The 9,998-nt window shown below is 38.7% G+C and overlaps 1 protein-coding gene across 1 annotated transcript in view; it reads right to left on the reverse strand.

Moving 5' to 3' along the window:
- PSAT1 (phosphoserine aminotransferase 1) overlaps window positions 1-9,097 on the reverse strand; it is a 10,715-nt gene extending 1,618 nt beyond the window's left edge. The window contains exons 1-6 of the mRNA XM_009585786.1: window positions 9,059-9,097; window positions 7,980-8,040; window positions 6,711-6,780; window positions 5,383-5,588; window positions 3,554-3,726; window positions 2,077-2,246 (exon numbers count right to left, since the gene is read on the reverse strand). Coding sequence (XP_009584081.1) covers window positions 2,077-2,246; window positions 3,554-3,726; window positions 5,383-5,588; window positions 6,711-6,780; window positions 7,980-8,040; window positions 9,059-9,097 — 719 coding nt within the window. The remainder of the gene's footprint in view (window positions 1-2,076; window positions 2,247-3,553; window positions 3,727-5,382; window positions 5,589-6,710; window positions 6,781-7,979; window positions 8,041-9,058) is intronic.
- Between the last annotated feature and the right edge of the window lie 901 nt (window positions 9,098-9,998).

Genomic DNA, 9,998 nt, shown 5'->3' on the forward strand with positions numbered 1-9,998 from the left:
ATTTCCTGGCTGTTTGCCAGCAAACCATTAGAGAGTGCAAGGAAAAGAGCAGAGAAAAAGAGAGCTAAGAAGCTTTGCCAGTTCCTTACAAAAACTGGAACAGGCATTTAGAGCCAAGCCAAACAGATGTGCGCCCTGCCACCATTTCAGTCTGTGTTGCATTCTGGATTCTGGAGTGTACTCCAATGTGGGTCTGTGGCATGAAGTGAAATCTGGCAAGACAGTGATCAGAAAGGAGAAAGAAGGTTAGTTCAACTTTATTTTCTGCTCCCTTAATCTCCCACTACCCTGTTAATGTTACTGACAGATGCTGAGTTACAGCTAAAGCAGCACTTTCTTTTCAGAAGTTCTTTGCAGTGGATAAAATAAAGCTGCAGAATTTAATTTGGTTTGCTTTTCAAACCAGAGGAGCAACACTGTGATCAAGGCTGAGATTAAGTAGAACTTTGGTTTTTCAAATAGAAATAGCTTTGTACTTGGAAAACATGAATGGCTGGATTTAAAACCTGGCATGTGCAAGTACACAGTGTCCAAAACAGTATGTGTGACTTCACAGTCAGGAAAATAATCGATCATGGAATAGAGGCTTTATCAATCATTGGGAAAAAAGACACACATACTGCCCATGTTACACACCTACATTCAGAAAGAAGACAAAAATCTAGAAACTTTGTAAGGTTAATTCTTGTCTTAGATACCAGCCTTAAGGATATTGGGTGTAGTCAGCTGATAGGGCAGATGGGCTGACAGCAAGAGTACATCACTACAGCACTACATACTCTACAATACGCATACTCATTGGGAAAACTGGTTGTGCAATATAAAGCCTGGAATAAACATATGCTCACAAGATTTACTGTTCTTTTGTTAAATTAAGATAACTGCCTCTATGTCATTGCAACAGTACACTCCATAGTGAGAATCTGCAGATTCAGAGATACAATTAGTATCACTTAAAATTCTACTGAATTTAAGTAAGCGATGGCATTAAGGTAGGCTTTATACGCAGCAATCACTGTACTTTATGCCTATACTGTGCATTTGATATCTGTTGGACATCATTAGGCAACTTAAGTTTGCAAATTCTGGCATGTCCAAAAAAGCTGTAAGAGCTGAGATTAAAGATCAATAATATAAGATTGCATCATCAAATTATCTGAATCAAAAGGAAATCTTATCTTTAAAAGTAGAAATCATTATTTTCAAAGTAATTAAAAAAACTTCTGGGGAAAAAAGGATACCTAGTTTGAAGATTTTCTTTTTTTAAAATATCATTTTAGTGGATATTGGTATAAAAACGCTCCTGATTAAGCATGGGCAGATATTACTGGCTCAACACCTAAATATTCCACCAGCAAAGCATCATTTCACTAGCCATCAGAAGACAGGAGACACTAATTTTAAAAGAGCAAGCTGTAGTCTGTTCTGCTTCTTGTATACATGAAATCGCCAGGTACATGCCGATTTTATGATCTTGATTGCCAGCAATGATTATGAAGACAACCAAATTTTATTTTTGGATGCCAAGTCAAATACTGAGGCGGTACTTAAAGAAATAATGGAAAGTTGTACTAGAGAATAAAGCAAAGCAATGACTAAAATGCCATTTTAAAAAAAAAAAAACTCTTTTACAGGCACAGGTATCTGGAGGTTCAAATGCTGAGAAAAACCTCAGGAAGAAATTAAATCAAATCTGTTCTGAGTGTTCAAGGAGCAAGACTAAGTGCCAAATTACCTACTTGCAACGACAGAAGCATCACCACTGAATTGACTGGAGTTGTGTTCATGTAAGTCAGAATTGGATCCTGAAACTTCTACAATGGAATTATGACACGTAATATTTACTCCTAAAAATACTATGTCCTTTAATGCTGATTCCCACTAGGCGACATCAAAGCCTAGCACAGTCACATGGCTGGACAATTCCCATGTTTTCACAGGAATCATGTGAAACGCTCCAACATAACAGTGACTTGGAGGCAAATACGCAATTTTTGAAACTTTTCTCAATAAGAGCAGCAGATGGCAGTGCAGTAGCTTTCTGAATAAGAGATATTAAATAGTAGGGTAAGTTACCTGTAGCATGGTGGAGTGTTATACAAAGAGCCATTCGTAACTTGTGTTTTGTAATCCAGGACTACAGGGCATTCTTTCAGAGCAAATCCCAGCAAGTCCTCACGTACTATTACAACAGTAACTCCAGCACAGCCAACGTTCTTCTGAGCACCAGCAAAAATCACACCAAACTGCAACAGAAGGAAGAAAAGAAGGACTTAGTCATAAGATCTAGTGAATGCATGTAGCAATACACCAGTATCATTATACAACAGGCATAGAACTCAGCTGAACAGCATGGAGAACGTACTGAAAATGAACAAGTTGTAGGTCAAAGAAGAATTAGGAGAAGTTCCAACTTCAAAGTGCACTTACAGCTACAGTTAGAATCATAGAATCATTAAGGTTGGAAAAGACCTCTAAGATCATCAAGTCCAACCGTTAACCCAACACCACCATGCCCACTAAACCATGTCCCTAAGCGCCTCATCAACACGTCTTTTAAATACTTCCAGGGATGGTGACTCTACCACTTCCCTAGGCAGCCTGTTCCAAGGCCCGACCACTCTTTCAGTAAAGAAGTTTTTCCTAATGTCCAGTCTAAACCTCCCTTGGCGCAACTTGAGGCCATTTCCTCTCGTCCTATCACTAGTTACTTGGCAGTTATCTCATGTATGTCTATTGTTAGAACCATGTATCTTCATTCAACTGAGGAAGATTATCACAACAAGTTTCCCAATGACTTGCTAAATATTTATTTAGTAGCCACAAATAATTCTCAAGGCAGCCTGTCCCCATTTCACACTACTCCAAGCAAATCTACTAAAAATAAATTCATACATAGATCACAGTATTTTCAACCGATCTGGTATTTCAGAACAGGCATCATATAATCCACCTGTTCAAAGAGGCAGATCAGGAAAGGCCAAGATTGCCCCTTCTTTTTGCTACACACAGATAAGAAAGGTCAAACATGCTACTTCACTAGTCAGTAACACCTCACACTTTACAAACATAAGCAAGTACTATGTTCTGCCTCTGTATTATCTATGAAACAGACACAGTAATTGTGAGGCACAGGAAGCTTTAGCAGCTTAAAAGGGGTTACAGATTTTCCAGGTAAGAGGCAGGAAGAAAAACATGTGATTGATAGTTCCCTGCTATAGCCATATACACTATCTACAGACTAAATATGATTTAGAAGGTATCTTTTTCAGCTACAGCATCAGTGACAACCACACAGTAGACAAATAATGCTGGACAGCTATTAACATGAACAATTTCGACATAGTTCAATATGTTTTTACTGAAAAAGAGGGTAACAGATAGACATGAAATCTCAGACTTTTGTATCCACCATCAGATACCAAATTAACAAAATATGATTTCCTTAATTTCACTGCTCAGCACCTCTGGCCATCCAGACATTTCAAAGTGCCTAATTACATGCATTCAAGTTTGAAAATGCCTTGTGCAGCCACTGCATCCAATACTGTACCTTGGAAACATCCACAGGTCTGGACAGGAAGTTTGATGACATATCACACACCAAGACTGCTCCTTTGACATCAGGTACAAAGTCAAACTCCACACCATGAACAGTCTCATTAGCACAGTAATAGACATAAGACGCATCTGGATTAAGATTCCAAGTGCTTGGGTCAGGAATGTCTGAGATAGACAAAAAAGAAAACCAAAGGTCACTGGAGACAAGTAATTTTCCTGGCATGCAATTTTACATGAACAGAGGACTTCAGTGCAAACCCAGAACGATTTTGCAGTATAAAATATTAATTATCTGTTACCAGGAAAATACGATTTATCTGCAAAGGAAATACACCAGTGCATTCCCAAAATTCTGTGGTGAGCCATCATTAAGCTGGCAAACACCCTTCTGCTTTTCAGCCCTTATTCCTCAAGGGATTTTCATCAGGTTTGCAATCCCAGACTACAAGCTACTGCCCTAAGGGTCCAATACAGCATTTCAGAGGAATTTGGGCACTCAGTCCAAGAACCCTCCTGATGCCTTTGGAACCACTAAGCATCCAAATTCTCACTGGCAAAGTTCTCTAAAGCCATGTTTCTGTGCATCCTCAGAAGCATTTCGGTCTTGTCCAAGCTGAACACAGGGTTACCTACCTACCTCCCGTTTAAGCTTTGCAACTGATTTACAAAACTAAGATTTCCTCTATCAACAGGCAACACACAGGCATGTCCTGACAGCACAGAACAGGTTTTGCACAGAACAAATGGTCGCTCTTCCCTTCTTCTCTCCTCCAAAACATGAGGGAAGAAGTGCTGCTGTTGCCTCCACATTATTTACTGCCTCTCCCTTTATCTACAGTTGCCGAATGGTAATACACTCCCCTAGATTGGGAAGTTGTAGGTTCAATTCCTTGCTGTGCCTCAGAGGATATAAACTTATCTTCCAAGTTAGTGCCCTAACCACCAGTTAATACACTAACTCCTATGGGGATATTCTTTGTCTCTCCTGCTGCCACTCTTCCCAGTTCAAATGTTGTAATTTGGACCAGAGGGAAGAAAAGCAAGCATGACTAGCGGGAGCAGAAACCAGAACTCAGGTGTCCCTGCTCCAAGAATTATTTATGTATATCCAGTGACAAATTATACACTTAAAGTGTTCTTGAAACAGACTGTCATGAAAATTCCCAACGCCTCAATTACAGTTAACCTTTTTCTTCCTTCTACACTGTGGTCATTCAGATTATGTCATGTCCAGTAACAAGCTTCAAGAGGAGGAGCTGAAAATGCCTCTTCTATTCCAGAGCCAACGGCCTGTTATGACACATGGGTGGGGAAGATAAGTATTTGGGAACCCTTGAAAGAAGGTAACAGAATGCAGGTCTCCCATCTCCTGGCCCAACAAGGTTAAGATCCCAGACATGCTTCTAAATTTCAGAGCAATCTCATTATTGAGTGTACCTGAAACTGAAATACTTTGCAATATCCCTGCAAATAGCTTAAGAACTCAGTTAAATAACAAAACAACAAAAAAAAAAGAAAGAAAAAAAAAATCAGACAGCCCAGACCATTTCCCTACCTATACACATTTGCTTCTTGCCACTTATTTTCTGGGATCTGCTCAGCCTAGTTTCACAATTCTTTTCTAGTGGAGACTGTTAAGCCATCTAACAGATCTCCCGGTGATGAACATGGAAGAGATGTGGCAGGCAATCCTTTCAGCGGTGGGCAGTCAACTCTAACTAGTTAACATTCAACAACCCAATAGCTGAGTTGGAGCAATTTTTATAGTGATTCAAAAAGCTAAGCATTCACATTGATGGATGGATGTAATCATCAACTTACTTGTGTAAGTTCCTAGTTTTGGATGAACGATATTCACTTTGGCATACTTCTCTGCTTCTTTAGCTGCTTTTGCTGACCAAGCTCCAGTAACCACATAATCTGCATGTCTTCCCTCCTTTAAACCGATAAGATTAAGCGGGACTGCACTGAATTGACCAGATCCACCTCCTTGGAGGAAAATAACTTTGTAGTTTTCTGGTATATTTCTGCACACAAGAAATAACCATTTATATTATTCCCAGAAGACGCAGGATGCATACTACTTGATACTATGCATTTAACAGCAACTGAGGAAGAACACTGTCATTTTAGAAGACTCTTTGCCGAGAGGTTAGACCAAATCCCATTAACTTACCTCAGTACTGGTCTTGAGTAACAACTTAAGTATTAAGAGTAATGCTATACATTTTACCAATAAAACTTTGCTGAAAACAAGCGTTTTTTCCCCCCTTGCTAAGTAGCTCTACTATCATAATGCACACAAACTTGAAAGATATTCCAGCAGAAGTAATGCTCACTTGTAATTTTATCTACTGCTAGCTTCATGGCGTTTCTGTCAGGCTAAGAACTTCACACTAAAGTGCTCTCAGTAGAATTCAGCTTTGAGACCTTTCAATTTGCAAGTGCAACTGTATGGTAGATTGTACTTGCAGAGCAAGTGCCATAAGGAGTTGTTCATACAGTCACAAAAACTACTTGTTCAAATTATTCATTAAAACCCCTCTGTCAATAATTCTGGCTGTGACTGAGTCAAGCTTTTATATGAAATGACCATCATTATTAACTACTATGAGAATATTAATTCTAATACATAATATATTTTTTTCAAACTTTTAAGAATGTGTCACACTACAAATAGGAAAATGGCTCCTGAGCAGTGATTCTAAAACACATCCTTAGCTTATGTTAGTAAAATCAAACTGACGAGTAATGTGCAGATCACCTCTATACCACTAGAGAACTGATTTCTATTGTTTCCATGTATTTCTTGAAGAAAATTGCTGCCCTTCATGAATTCTATGAAGGTGACAAAAATTAGATTTTCAGAAGAAAGTCTAGTGTATAGTAACTAGAACTAGTCAGTGTATAAACACATAAAAAGCATCTTAACCTAATAAAAGCCCTTTGTCACATTCAAATAAATCAGCATCAGACAAACAGAAGACCAATGTCCTCTTCAAGATTATTACTCTATCAGACACAGTATCTAAACAAAAAAAACCACCACACGCAAACAGGTGCTTTCAAGGAAAGGTGTCCATATTAGTCATTATTGGTGCAACTAGAACAAGCATAAAACAAAAATAAGCAGGAAGTAATTCACTTACAGCAATTCACGCATGAGATTTTCAGCTGTATTTAAAATTTTTGTGAAATCTGAGGTCCGATGGCTCATTTCTTTGGTGGAAAGGAAAAAAGAAATAACATGAAACACAATGGTAATACATGAATGCAATTTAAAAATTATGTTAAGCTTTAAACCTTTTACACTACAGACCCAAAATGCCTGAATGCTCCCATTCCCAGTTCCAACTCCTATTTTTTTGCTTAGCCTTCCTAAATACCCACACAAGACTTACACCTCCAGTCTTGTCCAGATCCAGGCAAATCCAGTCCATTCACATTTGGCATCCATATGACCTTACTGCCCCCAGGAACAACTACATCTGCATGAAAAAAATACTCCCTAGAAAGATGTAGGTTTTCCTCACTCTAAGAATGTTCTCTGCTACTAATGCTGTTAAAAGTATAGAGTAAGGTACAGGGGTTTGTTTTGTTCTTTTATTTTTAACAAGGCTTTTTCATGCAGTAATCCTAATTAAACAGTAAGGATGCTTAATACTAATTCCTTTTATTAAATCCATATTCTTTCTTCCATCTGTAAAAATGTACAATTTAAACATGAATCCCAATCCTGCAGAGACTGCTGCACATTCTACTTTTAGCAACCAAATAGTTTCACAGCACTAGTAAAATGCTGATCATCTTCTTGCACGAAATTTTTATGCAACTGGGGCTGAAAAGCCAGTCAGCTACGCATACGGCACAGAAGACACCTCCTCCTTACGATAGGACAGCATTGTTTTCCTAATGGGAAGGATGCTATACATCAAATACATCTGAAGCGTTTTGCCACATAGTATATAAGATACTATATATGGTATCTATACACATATATATACACTAACACGTATAGTATGTGTATATCTGTGTACAGTATGTGTATACATATACAGTATTTTACAGACATATATAAATTCTTTTTTTATATATTGCCTATATATACATATATACAAATACATACACATACATCCCTGCCCAACGATCCAAAAGTACTAATGTTTTACATATGATTAGTTACCTTTTTTGTCTCTAGTCCATTGTTTTGGATCACTAAACATCTGGCTATGTATCATTTTATGGTCTCCTGATGAATAGTAGAAAAGCAGTACGAAAAAGTATTCTCTGGACATACATGTTACCAGAGTAAGGTATTAGAAAAGAAAAGGAGCCAAAATATCAGGAACAAAAACTCTTATTAAACAATTTAGTTAAACATCTACATTCTGGAAAATATAGAATTTTAAAAGTCTTACCAAGAACACTTATACCAAGTCCTTTGTAGTCCACCAATTCTTTCTGTGCTTCTAATAATACCTAACAAAAGGAAAAAATCCACAAATAAATTAAAAGAATCTTCCACTATCTGGAGTCACTGATGCATCAGGCATATGCCAGCAGCTCCATGTTGCAATAACCTGACACTTGTCAAGTGAGATTAACAGAAGTATAGTCACCAATATAATTTCGTTGTATCTACTCGCTGAAGGCTCTTCATAAGATAGCATAATTGAATCATATGCTTGTTGTGGAGACCACGTTTTAAGTTCTTACTTTAACAGTTACATTTCCAGACTTTGGAATGATTTCTAGGAGTTGGATGGAACTCCTAACCTTTTACAGAACGCTTAATGTTTGCATGTATACTCTTTCTAATCGAGCATCTTAAATCCTCACCCCCGCCCCTCCACCCTGTGTTCTTTCTGGTTTTGAAAGTTAAGAAAGAAATTAAGCAAAGTTTTGAGACAACCCAAAAACACACGTCACTCCAAGGAGCCCTAGCCAGGTAATCTGCTGCTTCAGCCTTCCATTTTTCCTTCTTCTCCCATAGCTCTCGCATATCATGAAAGTAGAATTAGATTCTAACCATTGGATCTGCAGCTTCCAATTTCAGTAGATCCTTATGTGAGAGCCAGAACACTCTTAGTTCCTCCTAAAAGAAGCAGGAGGAGAGGGAGCCCCAGCAGAAAAGCCACCAAAACAAATCCTGCATGTGCCCCGGATCTGCCAAGAAACCACATGCTCTGGGCAGTTGCAGGAACAAGAAGTCTACCTTGCTGACAGGGCATCTGCATGGCATGTCAACTGTAACCGCTGGTCACCAAAAGGTCAACCAGAAGCAACTGTGCCGCTCTGGATGCTGGAGACTGTGAAGTTTTAACCACCGTGTTTCATGTGCAAACTTATTCATGCCAGTGGAGGAAGAAAAATAGCCAAAGGGAACACACAGACTATTAGAAATTGCTTGCTAAACTGCTTGATAAAATCCAATTCTGTTGGTTACTAATTATTACTGTTAGTTACTAACATTCTTTATCTGACAATCTGCACATACCTTACAATAGACATTTATGATAGGCCTTATAATAGCCATGAAGAGCTCTGTCTACCTTCTTGCTTCAGCGAGTCCGAGCACTTCACATGCAGCATCAGCCCACATTCAAAGTGAAACAATCAAGGCAATACAGCTGTCCATTCAAGACTACCGCATTTTCAAGAGGGGAAAACAGATAAATAATACGGAGCTCAGCTATCCTCTCCTTAAACCCTAAACCCAGTTCTCAGTGCTCTCTGTTGGAGAGCTGGATACTGCAGCAGTTCTAATAGCCCCTCTCAGAGCCCACGGTTCAAGACAGAACAACAAATCTCTTTGCACATAATCTACAAATGACATTTCCATGAGAAGAGAGAAGGAAAAAAAGCTGCTGTACAGCAAATTTTTCTATCTAAAGGATATTGTTAAAGAAATAACACATAAAATAATGAAGAAAACTATGAAGGTAACTAAGAACAAAAAATTTCCACAATACATAACTCTTAAGTTGAAAGTCAGAGGCGCACAATTTGGCAGAAGCCACCCCCTCTCCATATGTAACTGGATAATCTATGGCTGCTGATGCAACTTTTCAGAAGGTTGAGCCTACACTACACTCATTATCATTTTTTAAATAAAGACTTCTCAGGGAATTTCCATGTTATTTATCAGCTGACAAATAATACACTCAACATAGCTGCCCTTGTGCATCTGAGGACCTACCTTCCATCCCGAAACTGATACAGCCCTTGATGAATGACCATATGATCGATTCAGAAAAAAATCATTAAACCCTAAAATTAGGGTGCGTTTCCAAAAAACCGAGCTTACCAGGGCATTTAATGGGGCGGGGAGCGGGAGAAGAAGTGAGGTTTCGTTGCCATCTGGGTCATTCTTTTTATTAGTATTTACTCGAGCTTCCCCAGCCCTCGCTGGGCAGCCGGCGCCCCCGGAAGCCCCC

The sequence above is a fragment of the Fulmarus glacialis genome, unplaced genomic scaffold (assembly GCF_000690835.1).
Source record: "Fulmarus glacialis isolate BGI_N327 unplaced genomic scaffold, ASM69083v1 scaffold50449, whole genome shotgun sequence".
Classification (NCBI taxonomy): Eukaryota; Metazoa; Chordata; class Aves; order Procellariiformes; family Procellariidae; genus Fulmarus; species Fulmarus glacialis.